At 53.0% G+C, this 13,105-nt stretch overlaps 3 protein-coding genes across 3 annotated transcripts; 1 reads left to right on the forward strand and 2 right to left on the reverse strand.

Moving 5' to 3' along the window:
• Positions 1 to 628: 628 nt before the first annotated feature.
• On the forward strand, positions 629 to 2,774 carry N7468_004417 (uncharacterized protein; the record flags this gene model as incomplete). Its single annotated transcript, XM_058473714.1, has 8 exons — positions 629 to 890; positions 953 to 1,288; positions 1,342 to 1,417; positions 1,473 to 1,659; positions 1,712 to 1,980; positions 2,047 to 2,183; positions 2,248 to 2,500; positions 2,552 to 2,774. 8 exons carry the CDS (start codon positions 629 to 631, stop codon positions 2,772 to 2,774), a joined length of 1,743 nt encoding a protein of 580 aa, XP_058332717.1.
• A 1,785-nt stretch (positions 2,775 to 4,559) lies between these two features.
• Positions 4,560 to 5,805, reverse strand: N7468_004418 (serine/threonine-protein kinase; the record flags this gene model as incomplete). Its single annotated transcript, XM_058473715.1, has 2 exons — positions 4,560 to 5,185; positions 5,253 to 5,805. 2 exons carry the CDS (start codon positions 5,803 to 5,805, stop codon positions 4,560 to 4,562), a joined length of 1,179 nt encoding a protein of 392 aa, XP_058332718.1.
• A 5,698-nt stretch (positions 5,806 to 11,503) lies between these two features.
• N7468_004419 (uncharacterized protein) lies at positions 11,504 to 12,682 on the reverse strand (the record flags this gene model as incomplete). Its single annotated transcript, XM_058473716.1, has 1 exon — positions 11,504 to 12,682. The coding sequence occupies one exon, from the start codon at positions 12,680 to 12,682 to the stop codon at positions 11,504 to 11,506; it is 1,179 nt and encodes a 392-aa protein (XP_058332719.1).
• Positions 12,683 to 13,105: the final 423 nt, after the last annotated feature.

A 13,105-nucleotide genomic window follows, 5' to 3' on the forward strand; every position in this document is an offset into this window, starting at 1 on the left:
CCAATCAGATGCGCCTCTTGGGTGCTCCCGCGAGGCAATGACGAATAAGTCGTGATCGCCAAACCCACATAGCACACAGGGGACGCGGAGTACCCGGTGCAAAATGCTCCGTACAAGGCTGGTCTTGGGTCTGTAGGGTTCTTGGGCTCTGGTTGATCAAGATCTCGTTCCATATTGCCCAAAAGTAGCCTTGTCCCGCATTCCAGGCACGTTCTTCATGTAGAACAAAAGCGTACATGGTCAGCTCAAGCATTCCATGCAGAACATCAATACAGAACAACAAATAGCGAGGTCCCAGATGGAAGGATCGTATCCTGCGCCCAGGCTGACTATGGTGATTTGGTGGACACGGATGTCGTCATGAATGTCAAGAACGTTGAAGCGCCCCAGCGGCAGGGCAGCCTTTCGCCTCTTCTAGCGGCATCCTACCACTGTGGAAAAGATCATCTCCCACGCGGATGGCGTGCTCTTGTTAGCGACGGATAATGTTCGTCTGTGGAGCGGCCGGGCACTGGATTACCCTGTTTGGACATATATCAGTCGCGAGGCTGCCCTTCGAAATTATCCCGCACCATCTCAGCATCATATCGGAGGGAGGAAAACCGCTGGACTGATACATTGAACCGAAATGGGGGGAGACTACAATAAAGGAGATATTTCTGAGACCAGTGCTGAGACTCATCCCGCATCCTATGAAGGGGAAGGCGATATTCAGGATGGCGATGCGAAATATACCATGACGGTGGGCATGAACTCTTCTAAAGCGACGTATCAAGATGCTTCTGGAGCGCCCGTCGAAACAGATTCGCCTTTGGGCTATTCTGTCAATTTCTGGGTGACCTTGGCTCTCAACATCAATCAGATGGTCGGCACTGGGATCTTTTCAACGCGTGAGTGCCCCCTTCCCCTACGTCTGTTTCGCGCTCATGCTAATCCTCCTCGACTGGACTAGCGGCCACCATCCTTAAGGGCGTCGGGTCGGTGGGCCTGACTATGATCTATTGGTTCATAGGGTACCTTCTGTCGCACTCAACGCTCGCATGCTACTTGGAGCTGGCATCTTATTTCCCCAGTCGGTCGGGGGCTGAAGTGGTCTATCTGGAACAGGCGTTTCCCAAGCCCAAGTATTTCTTCCCCACCGTGTTTGCGGCGAAACATATCATCTTTTCGTTCATGAGCAGCAATGCGATTGTGTTCGCAGAGTATGTATACAATATTGGCAATGTCAAGTATACAGCTTGGGAGCAGAAGGGCCTTGCCATAGGAGCATACACTCTGTCTCTACTTGGTTTGTCACCGTCTTCATCGCATCGGGAAGGGTTGCCTAACAGGAAATCCTAGTATGCTGCTCTAGTACCAAGTGGTCATTGCGCTGCGTGGTTTGGTTTGGATTTGTCAAAATCGCAACGCTTTTACTGTATGTGGCCCCCCTCACCACCCCAATCCCCTTCCGGATGCTGATACAGCTTAAGCATCTCCATTGCTGGCTTGGTCGTGCTTGGAGGACATACTCGCGTGAAAAACCCTCAAATCAACTGGAGCGATCCTTGGAGAGGCAACACGCAAGCCTCTGCATACGGAGCCACCAACGCGATGATCAAGCTCATTTTCTCCTACGCTGGATATCAAAATGCGTTCGGCCTGGTCAATGAGATCAAGGTTGGTTCATCCCTGGGAACTCACCAGAAGGTAGACTAATGAATATATGCAGAACCCTATCAAAACCCTGCGATGGAGCGCTCCATCCTCCTTGATCCTGGTGGCCACCCTCTATATTCTGACCAACGTAGCATACTTCTCCGTCGCTTCCAGAGAAGAAATCCTAGAATCCAAGCAGATCGCCGCGGGTATCTTCTTCGAAAAGGTATTCGGTACCTCCGGAGCATCGCGCGGCTTGAACGTGCTCATTGCCATCAGTGCTTTCGGGAACCTCCTAGCAGTAATGGTGAACTACTCCCGACTGCTCCGCGAAACGGGCCGGTAAGCGCAGACCCTAAACCTTCCTCCAGGTATCTCCCCAGCGCACGACTAAAACACTCGAAACAGCCAAGGCGTGATTCCCTGGCCTCGATTCTGGACCTCAACCAAGCCCTGGGGAACCCCCATCGGGCCATACCTGGTGATCTGGGCCATCACACTAATTATGATTCTCGCGCCGCCGGCCGGTGACGCCTTCAATTTCAGTACGCGCTCACTGTTCAGCTCCTCCGGAGAGTATTCTCGGATTCTAATCTTCTCGCTCCCCAGTTGTCGATCTCTCAAACTACCCTACCAACATTTTCAACCTTCTCCTGGTTGTGGGGCTCGTGGTCATTCGCCGCCGTCGCAGCAGGCTCGGTTTCCCACGGCCAGAATATCGCGCTTGGGATATCGCAATTGGATTCTCGATTCTAGCAAATCTGTACATGATCGTTGCGCCCTGGTACCCTCCTACGGGCGGCGCAACTGGCGGCGACGTAAGCTTTTGGTACGGCACGTACTTGGTTGTCGGCATCGGACTGTACGTCTTCTTGTTGCTCGCGTTCCGGGATCGAAGCTAACTGCGACGAAGGCTGGTGGCCTGTGGTATCTACTATGTTTTCTGGATCGACATCATCCCCAAGTGGAAGGGGTACGAGTACCGACAGACGATTGCGCGATTCGAAGACGGAGCTATTTCGCATAAGCTCGTCAAGGTGCCGAACGCCGAGTTGCCGCAGTGGGATGAGGAACACGATGCGGCTGGTAATCTGCGGAGGCGAGCGCCGCGAGAGCAGAGTGATGGTAGTTTTTAGTCTTCGTGTAGATTTCCACGGGAGTTTTCTGCATGAGCCAATGGAAGATGCGATGATCCCGGAATGTTCATTGTATATGACTCCAACTACGCTACTCCTTTAGTTTTTCAACTTTTGTTGCCTTGTTGCTCACCTTCGCCTTTCCAGCTCATCTCTTCCAGTCACTCAAGCAGGTCAGAACTAGAGTTAGACCCAGAACCAAAAGACGAGGAACGCCAGGGCAAGCGGCCCAAACCCTGGAAACCCACCAAACCCAAAAGATATCAGATCAAACCACCATGACCAAGACCCCAAAAGACCGCCGTGGAATCATAAGATCCCGCCGCCTCTTGGCTTCGCTAGCGCCCGCTGTTCTAGTCCCACCCGACTGTTTGTTCTCCACTCAGCTGACGTTCTAGATTCCTGCAAGGCCTAATGGGGCGGGCGATGCAGGAGAGAGGAAAAGCGGGAAAAAAAAAAAGCAGGCGTAGAAAAGGACCAAAAGTCAGATCCAGCGCAGGGTCTCGGCTGCATGGCGTCCTCGACCATCCCACTTAGGTTGCCGCTCCACGTTCATGCCTCACGTCTCACTTGGGCATCAATGGGGCCGAGCTTTCGGCGTGACACAGGCCAGCTGGAAGTGGACAGACAGACGCCGATGCGCAGCTTGGCGCTTGACTTCTAGTATGTTTGGTTTGGGGCATGTGGGACAGGGCGACGTTGCACGGGTCAGGTGAAACAGCTTATGATAAGGAGGGGGGGGGTGTGTTGGGGATAGCCTGGGTGTTGCTTGGATTGTGTTAAGTTTAGCGAATAGGCTACTGGAGACAACGAATATCAAATGGATGGGTGGAAACATAGTTCATTTGGTATTTAGTATATGGGCATGCAAACCTGCAAAATAAAGCCCGAGGTATCATATCGTAAAAAGCCCAGTCCAGCCATCCCTCCCAAAAAAAAAAGAAAAAAAAGGAGAAAAAAGAAAAAAAAGAAAAAAAAAGTCCCAACCCTTCCATGCGGTTATAGTCTATACAAACAATGCAGAACGAAAACAGAACCGAGATCACCACCCATAACACAGACAGGTCCCGAGACAGGAACAAAGGCAATAGAGAAGATAATTAAGACACCACCGATAAAAGACCGCAGCCATCCTGGCTGGGTGAAACGCCTCAAAACGACCATGCGTAACGCAACTCCAAGCAAAATAGATCGTTGGCCCGCCCAGGGGCTCCAATATTCTTCAGTCGTGCCTCCCAATATATTATCATGCCAGATATTTCAAAGAAAAAAAAATTCCAACGGAAGAGACGGGAAAACATCAAAAGGCTGGCCTTTGGCAAGAACCATGAAACAAGGTCATCAACCTTTCCGGAATGTGGCAAGTATTAAAACAGCGAAATCCAAGCAGGCCTCCATCGTGGAAAATGGCCTGTTCTGAAACGGGCCGATGTTTGACCAGTGGGTCATGTCCAGTGGAATGGAGAAAAGGAGCAGGAAGCCCCTTTTTCATCGGAAAGAGAAGTCCAGGATAATAAAAGTGGATATGTCCAGTAAACAGAAATAAGCAGGACGCAAAAGCAAAAGGCGAGGTGGCCGGGACCGACGCCGTGCGTTCCGACTCGACAACCTAATTTTTGGCAGCTTTTGAAGAAAATATCCGATAGAACGGAAGGGAGATAAGAGGAAGCCTGAAACTGTACGCAGGCTGAGAGAGGAATGGTCCAGACGAAAAGGCGGAAATGGCAAAACCGAAAGACGTGAAGATCATGTAAAGGCGTAATGTAGGCAGAAAGTCGATACTGCCTAGCAGACCGGAATCGGCGGGCAAGTGACAAATTGATCGGGGATATGATGGTCCACGCAGATCGCGTTGGGGAACACGACCTTGCAATCCGGCATCTGTTCAGAAACAGCAGGCGAGATACAGCTGTAGTCGGTATAATCCTCAGTCAGGGCGGACGTATCGGAGAGAGCAGCATCGGAGAAGTCCGAGTACTGGGAAGAATCCGACGATGACCCAGAAGGCTGGGCATGCAAGGGCTCCAAGGGGACAAAGGTGGGGATTTGGGGCTGGACAAGGTAGTCGGCCTGCGGAATCTGGTCCGGCACCCAGGGGGAAGGCATGGGAGCCTCAGTGAAGCGGGGACACTCCACGATCAGCTGGCGAAGCTCGGGGATGGTGATCCGCTTGGCAGGATCACGCTCGAACACGCGGCTAAGAATACAAACCATCTCCGTGGACAGGGGCAAAATAGTCTTGAGGAAGAACGGATCTTTGAGGTATGCCCGGAAAGTGGAATCCTCAAGGGATGCGCGCTTCCATGGGTTGCGCCCGCAGGTCAAGTTAACGAGCATGACGCCGAGGCCCCAAACATCATTGACGGGTGAGGCGTAGTAGGACATGGGTCGCGGGTTGGTCTGTTGGCATTCTGTTTCGATTACATTAGCCCGACGTTCGAAGAAGCGTTTCAGCTTCGGGCCAGACAAAGCACTTACCTGGCGACATGTAGAATGTGGAGCCGCATCCGAAATCCGAGGTGTAGAAGTCCGTGGTGGCCAGGCCAAAGTCGGCCAGTTTAACCGTCATCCCCTGATCCGTCACCAGGACGTTCTCGGGCTTCAGGTCCCGGTGGTAGATGCCCATGGAGTGGCAATACTGCACGGCATCCAACAGCTGCAAGAAGACACGCTTAACCAAGGGGTCATTGCCGACGTAGTTTCCCTTATCGGTGATGCTAGAAAAAAGATCTCCTTCGGGGCAGAACTCCATGACAACGTAGGTGCAGTCCACGGAATCCATAATGCGAACCAAGGAGACAACATTGGGGTGCTGGCTGGCCATATGGTGCAGACGAATCTCCCGCTGTTGATACCTTAATTGCCGCGGGTCCAGTCCGGTCTTGTTGAGAGCCTTGACGGCATAGGTCATGTTGGTATGGATATCCACGGCGGTATAGACTACTCCGTAGGCACCGACGCCTAGGATACCAGTCAGTTCTAGCCGGTTGGCCAGAATGTATCCTGAATCGGTCCTCGGGGGTGGGAGCATAACAGCGGGGCGGAGATGGAGAAGCAGGAGGAGTTGGAAGCATGGCCGGATACATGGTCACAACTATACAACCGATGCGGTTTGTGGGAAGTCCAAGGAGTTCTTAACCTTTTTAGGGGGAAAAGGGAAAGAATGTTGTTCAAGAATCCGGGGATATATTATAATTTCTGATCGGGTCCGAGAAGTCCAGGCATTCAGGAGGAATCCATTCCACGGAGAGGGTTATAAGTCCAGGAGGGTTGAGGCAATCCAAAAGGGAGAGAAGTCGGGATCCGGGCGTAAATAAACTACACTTGACGAGGGAGCAAGTGCAGCTTCGGAGGCGAAAACAGAAAAAATCAAATGGAGAAAGGAAAAAAGGAATGGAAGTAAATAACACAAACAGGCGGGCCAAAGAAGAACGATAATAGGTTTTAAGAAGACGTCAACAGAAGTATAAGGGAGTCAGTGCAGGCGGGCGAGAGAGGAGGGGGGGAGGCGTAAGATAAAAATAATCAATGATGCGTCGACCACCATGTGGACAAGGGAAAATGGAGGGAAATGGACAAGGGGCCCGGCCCCCGGTGGGCCAGTTCTAGTGGAGGCCTTGACGGTAATAGGGCCTGATAGGCTTTTCAGCGACTGGGACCTTCAGAGGCCACCGTAGGCCACCGTAGGCCACCGTGGCTCCAAGCGGTGTGCAGCCCGCACGCCTCCCCTAGTCTCGTCTAGTTCGCCCGCATGGTTGCTGCTCCACTCACGCCCAATCACATCTCGCCTAACAGACTCAGGCTGCAGCCAACATAACGATCGACGACCCCCCTATTCCCTCTTTCTGACGCATTTTGACTTTCCTTTTGGCCTTGCTAGGCCTTGCTAGGCCACGATGGCATAGGCGGAGGGCCTGCGGTGACTCGCCCCTCGTGGCGACCAAACGGTCTTCGGTTCCCTCCCTTTGCCTGGCCATGAGCCCGCCACCTCATCCGCATTGTCCCGCCCATGTGCAGTGAGAACGCTCAGCCCCCCCTCCCCGCAGTAGTCAACCTGTAACTGGGTAACGAATCTACGGGGTATCACTACATTTCCTGTCTAATCTCTCCCACGATTCCAAGTCTGACATTCCGTGTTTCGTTTCACCCGGAGGGTCTGGGTCAGCGAAACCCAGTTTCCAAGGCAAAAGATTAATTTTAGAGGGCGTCCCCTCTCCTCCACCGTACTTCCACTCTAGTCCCCACTTTTTGGGAAGTGAGCATTTGCAAAGTGAGGCGATGCGGGATGGGGCGCTCTGGCCAACCAGGCATTGAGGCGTTCGCTCTTCGAGAACGAGTGGATCTTCCCGTTGCGTCGCACGGGCCCGACGTGCTAGGGATTGCCACTGGTTGGTCTCCTCCCGCCTGTGCGAGTCCCTCAGGCGCCTAAGGACCGGGGCTAGTCACAGGGGAGATTCAGAGTCAACCTTCCCCACCTGGGGCCCCCGACCAATGTCACAGCTGCCCGTCAAACCCATGATGTCTCTGTCCAAAGCTTGCTCGACCTGTGGTGAGGATCACCTGACACAGATACATCACATCGTCTGTACTCGCGTCCTGGGACTATTTGATGCACCCCAGGATTGGCAACGCAGCTGAAACGCTTACTTCCGAAAGCTGCCTTGGAAGCTGCGCTAGATATCAACTGCAGCCCTCACCGCTACGACTACATTTGCAGTTCCCTTCCCCTGGATATAGACAGGTAGTACGTACGATTCTCAGCCATCCTACCCGATATGCGAGATCATCTGCGGTAGATCATTCTTCTTTCACCCGCCGAAGAAGAAAGAAGAAGAAAAAAAAGGAGGATGCCGCTCGAGGATGGCGGCCCTGCAGGTGGCGGCCAGGGGGGCGCTCCTACGGAGTAGAAAATGCTCCAATGCAGAATGACTACTTTGTCTGGATGAAATCACCGTGGATATCCGACCCACCAAGCACATTCCACATCATCCATGGCGTACGGGGAAAGATCGTACCATTAACCATCCAATGCCATCAGCTGTTCAGTCAAAAGACTTGTTGTAGATCCAAGAAACCCGGAAACGGAGCCCAGTTTGTCGCCATCCACGGGAAACAATTGCCACCCAAGATCCAATGTGGGGAATGGTCGCCTTCGAGAAAAAAAAAAGCTAAATTCTCTCTACCGAAACTCTCACCAACCCTGGGAGGGGAACTATCGACCAAGATCTCGAACTAGTGGCAGTAGCAAGATGGAGCACCAGCGCCAGGTGTTTTCTTTTTTTTGAGGAACAGAAGCCAGTGCTGGCCCCCACGCATTCCACCAGCCATTGGCTGGATCTTGGCCCCATACTTTTACTCCGTACATTGACATCGCATTGCACGGAGACAGATTGTTCCGGATGCATGCGTCCAAATGCACCACCCACGGCATCCCGCTACTGTAGTTCCTTCTGGCCCTCCATGCTTGTTTGCACGTACTTTCTGTAGACCTGCCCAGCCATCCCCGCAAGTCCAGCGCAGCCTTATTCAATTGGTAGTCAGTGGTTGTTGACCTCCGGATTCAACTGGCCATACTTTTTAGTCCGCTGCCCAATCGGCTCCAATCCTCCACTCATTTTCCCAGCCACGTAGCTGCTCGGCTTCTTATTCGTGCTGCGAAGTACCAAAACTTGGCTACAGCGAGGGGGGGGTTGGCGAAGTACTTCGCTCTCGTTGGCCACATCAGCTACGCAAACGTCTTATCGTTCTAGTCTTCGGCCGAACACCGCACATGTCTCAACGGTATCATCCACCCTGAGGTCTAGATTATGGCTTGCTACTCCGTACAAGAGTTGAGTTGATGCAAGCATTGAGGGGTTTTCTAGTCAGCCAATGATTTGTTTTATGACGAGTCGTCAACCCACAATAGTCTAACTGACCTCAACCGTGGTCGCAACTGTGGTCGCAACTCAGCAGAAGCGTCGATCTAGAACCTGTCTCGGCATCCAAAATGGTGGGGGTCTCAATGTGACGGGCACGAAGAACAAGTCGGAGGCAAGGTCTCCTTCACACGCTTTGGCCACAGGCCTGGGTGGGGGGTTCTTTGTTCCGTCACGCAGTAGCTGGGGAGGAAAGTTCCATGGTTCCCAGCGAACTCGGTCTGAAACGGGTCACACCCTGTGATAGGTGCCCTAATCAAATGGCCTTTCATTGATCGCGTCATTCAATGCATACGAGCGTCGATTATTGATTCCGTTCCCGGTTTCGATTCTGCAAGCGTTTTGGGGGGCTGTCATCCAGGCGGACATGGATGTCTTTGTGAGCTGTTCAATTGTCGCCCACTTCAGCCCCCTTCCATGTCAATGCGCAGTTGGTCTCTGCTCATACCTCGAATGTGCTTGGACCAGTCCTCTTAGTGTCAACGGCGCATGCTGCAGATCAAGTCTCCTGGCGAAACTCAAAATCAGGGCGCCATCATCACCGCTAATTCAACCGAGAATGAAATTCCCTATGTATCCAGAAAGCCGTGGCCGACATCGCATCTGTTCTATACTAGCAGGTGCGATGCAGGGCATCAGATAATCGTAGACCACGTAAAACGGCTGTCTCAAGGCGCATGCCATCTGTTGCTCAATAATCTGACATTACGGTCTGTCTAACTTCACAATGCGGTAGTATTTCATCCTGGGCGGATTTTGTAGTACCTATCCTCCTGGTGAAAGACCCATGAGCCATGTACTCCTATCGTAGCCGCCCGGTCAATGTCTACCACTCGATTGTAAGCCTGCCATCCAAGTCCAAGAATATATTTCCATCGACTCATTGCCACCTGTAACAACTCCCGAGTCCGCGAACTACGTGACTTGAGGAACCCGGCATCTGCACCGCAAATATAACCAGCATCCCATTCGCACGAAGTCCAATCTACCAACAAATGTCATGCAGTAGTCTCGCCACTCCCGCACCAGGCATCCCATCCCTCTCGAATCCTTGATTACCGCAACTAAAAGTGTCAGATGAGCAAGGGTCCCCCCCTGCACACACCGTACATATGGTTCTAGCTCCTGTTCTAGCGCCTGCGGCCTGAGTGAGCCTGGGCACCTGAATCCTCGGGCAGAGATAGGAATGAGACGTGGTGAGCTGCTGTATAACCCACATTAGTCCCCCGGCAGGATCATTTGCCTTGCGGGTTGGGATGAGAGACGAGGGTGTTTTGACCTTTTTCCTTTTTGCCCAGCACCTGGCGAGTCCCGCTTTGTGATTGGGGGGTATGCCGGTGGTCAGGGTACATGGGTGGCGTCATGATGCATTTGGGGGTGGCAGTGGCATGGGTTGTCCCATGCTCGCGTTTCGATGTTGGCTACAACCTCGGCATTTTAACATATGATGTGGGTTTCTGACTGGGCTGGGTGGCCTGGTGGGATTGCGACCGGTTAGCAATGGGGCTGGGGATGGAGGGGGTTGTGCCAGTGGTTGGTGTTCCGGGCTGGTTTGTGAGACCAGCCACAAAAAGCTCTTCCAAGTTTCTCAGAAGTGGTTGGATTAATGTGTTGACGGGGTCGCCGATCCTGAGAGCGGCGAAATTCATTATCGATCTTCGAGTACCTTTTATTAGTAGTAGTAGTAGGGCTACAAGACAATAAGGGTACTGGCAGTACTGGGAAGAGTTTCCTAAATTGCAGTTATTCTCAAGTTTTCAAAGAGCTTCGATATCGCTAAGGATGCGGTGTGAATATCTCTCGTATATGTACATAGGTTCTTCCGAAATATGCTCGCTGATGAATGTTGAGAAGAGGTGTATGTAAAGACTGATTAAGATCCAATCATTGCCAACAACATGATTGCTTCTGAGGGCGCCGCGTATTCGTGCCCTGCAGGGTGGGACGAACGCCCAGCACACCAAAACAAAACCGGCCGGAGAAATGCGGCTTACGCCAAGTCAGGCAAGGTCGAGCCCCACAGTCCACGGAGCCTCGTATAGGAATCGAAAGGAGTCACTGATACGAGGCGGGGCGGGCTCACCCCGCTCTCTTTGCGAGCCTTGGATTCGGTATGGTCGTTGCTCACGAAGTCAGGGCTAGTCAAAACCCCATATCGCCTGCGACGCGGCTGATCGCTGGTCCTTACCACCCAGTAGCAAAGTCGTAGGCAAGATAAAGACTATGTATTCTCACAAAAGAGTCTGTCCAGCAGACTCCTAATCAACTGAAAAAGACCCGGGGTATATAAGTTTCATGGCCGGCGCGAGCGCCGCAAAATCACAAAGGGAGTGGAAAGAAGAAAAGGGGGGGTTGTTCGGCGTAGTTCGTCTCTTTCGCCATAAACAACAATGGTTGCTAGCGAGGAAACCCAGGACTAGATTGGTAGAGCCCGACAGGCACAAGTTACCCGTCGACCTTTGGGTGAGGGATCATTTTGTGCGTAGTCATCCAATTTGAGAGCCATCTCCCAAACCCAGCCGCTGAAATAGTTCTCAGGGGGGGACGGTGGTTCGGCGACTTTGACTCTCTGCAGTAGCACTCAGCATCTTCTGACAAATCCTGGATATTATCTCCAGGGCTCAGTCGCGGCTTCCTTTTCTGCCAGTATTGCGAATCTTCCTCATTCAGCGGTGACAGACTTCAAGTTTTCGTCACTTGACTGGCGCGGGTCCATCAGCGGAAACTTGAGAAGGCATCGCTCAAGTGTCAAAGTTATCAAGGGATTCGCAAAAAGAAAGCGCTGTTTATCGCTTCGCGAAGGCTGAGCGTTTACCGTGGCTTAGGCCATCCGTCCAGCTCTCCGAACCAACGTGAACGATAAATCTCGTCGCCGACCATGATCTTTCTCCGCACGCCATTCTCGACAATACTGGTGTGAAAGCCACGGAGGAAGCGCCATAATGACTGTACATATACATAGGACCCATCCGGCGCGAGACTGAAGCCCTTCAGATCCGATCGGGGCAACTCCAAGTAGTTGCCGGCACGATCGAACCCGTGGCGGTCATCTGTGGTGACCTCGAAACCGGGCATGTACTTATCAGTGACATTGGTCCCCTCATTGATAAAGGCACCGTCGTTGATATCAAATTCATAGATGTCGCGATCGGTCGAGACGAGGAACTTGCGCTCGTTGGGGACGGGCACGAGATCATGGGGTCCCACCCACCAGGGGTAACCACTGCCCCATTCCGTCTCCTGGTCGTAAGCATGGGGCATGAGGTACCATTTCGCATCCTCCTGGCTGAGTTCGTTCGTTTCGCTATTGAAGGGATAGGCCACCAGGGCCCCGTACGCTGGGACAGGGTCCGAACCATCAGCTGCGGCATCTGTACCGGCAGCCCACAGCAGCTGTTCCTCTTCGTCCCAGATCAGCCCATGGATGGCGCGGAGCCCCGTGATATTCTGCAGGATTGGCGGGTCGTCAACGAGTTCCTTGTCCATGCTCATGTCATACACGATGATTCCATCCCACGGTCGCTCACCCGTGGTACCGACCGCCACCCGGTTTCCGGGTAGGGCTTCGAGGGCATGGGCGTTCCAAAAGAACTCATTATCGCGACAAATGGCCCACGTGATCTTTTTATCGTTCTCGGGGTCCTCCGGGGTGTGGTTGACGACCATGACCAAGTTCGAGTAGACGGCGCCGACACTCTTTCCGCTCCGCATCCATTTCAGGTCGGTTGCATCATTGGCATCGCTCCAAAGACATCTTTCCAGAGCAGGGGGCAGAGGCTGTGTCACGTCTTCTCGCTGCCAGCTCCAGCTCACGTTTCCTTTCCTATCATGAAGCTTCAAGACTGCGGGGACACCATATGCTCCAGTGATAATCGTATTCCAGGGTCGGTTTTCGGGGCGCAGTCGGGCTTGGGGTTGTATTGGGGGGATGTCCCACTCCGCCAATGGTTCAAAGAGCAGGCCCAGCCAGCTCAGATATCCACCGAGCATGGTTTTCCTGATGTTTCCAGGCCACAGGGGGGGGGGGTGCTGGGGAGGGGGGAAAGGTGCAGGAAAGAATGTATGTTTTTTTCTCGGAAGGGGAACGAGTACGATGGTTAGACAACGGTACGAACTGATCGTCGAAGAAGGGCCCTACAGAAGGACGGATACGTCTTCCTTTTTCCTTCTGCCCTTCCCCTGGAAACCGGAATCGACGCTTGATTTGGTTGACGCTGCAGTGGAGTCGCAGATAGGGGAATCCGGTCGCAGTATTGGCTGAACCAGCACTGTCCGCGCGTCCCCGCCTCTGAGAGGACCTCTCTGTATCTGGCGGCCTGTCTCTCTCCCTGTTCCACCCTAGGTGGCCCACAACGGGGGGAGGGAACGCCCACTACACCAATCATGCGAGATGCAGCCCTAAGCCACAGTCGG

This window comes from Penicillium chermesinum (assembly GCF_028974085.1).
Source record: "Penicillium chermesinum strain IBT 19713 chromosome Unknown utg000003l:1.0-5111272.0:1.0-5115320.0, whole genome shotgun sequence".
NCBI lineage: Eukaryota > Fungi > Ascomycota > Eurotiomycetes > Eurotiales > Aspergillaceae > Penicillium > Penicillium chermesinum.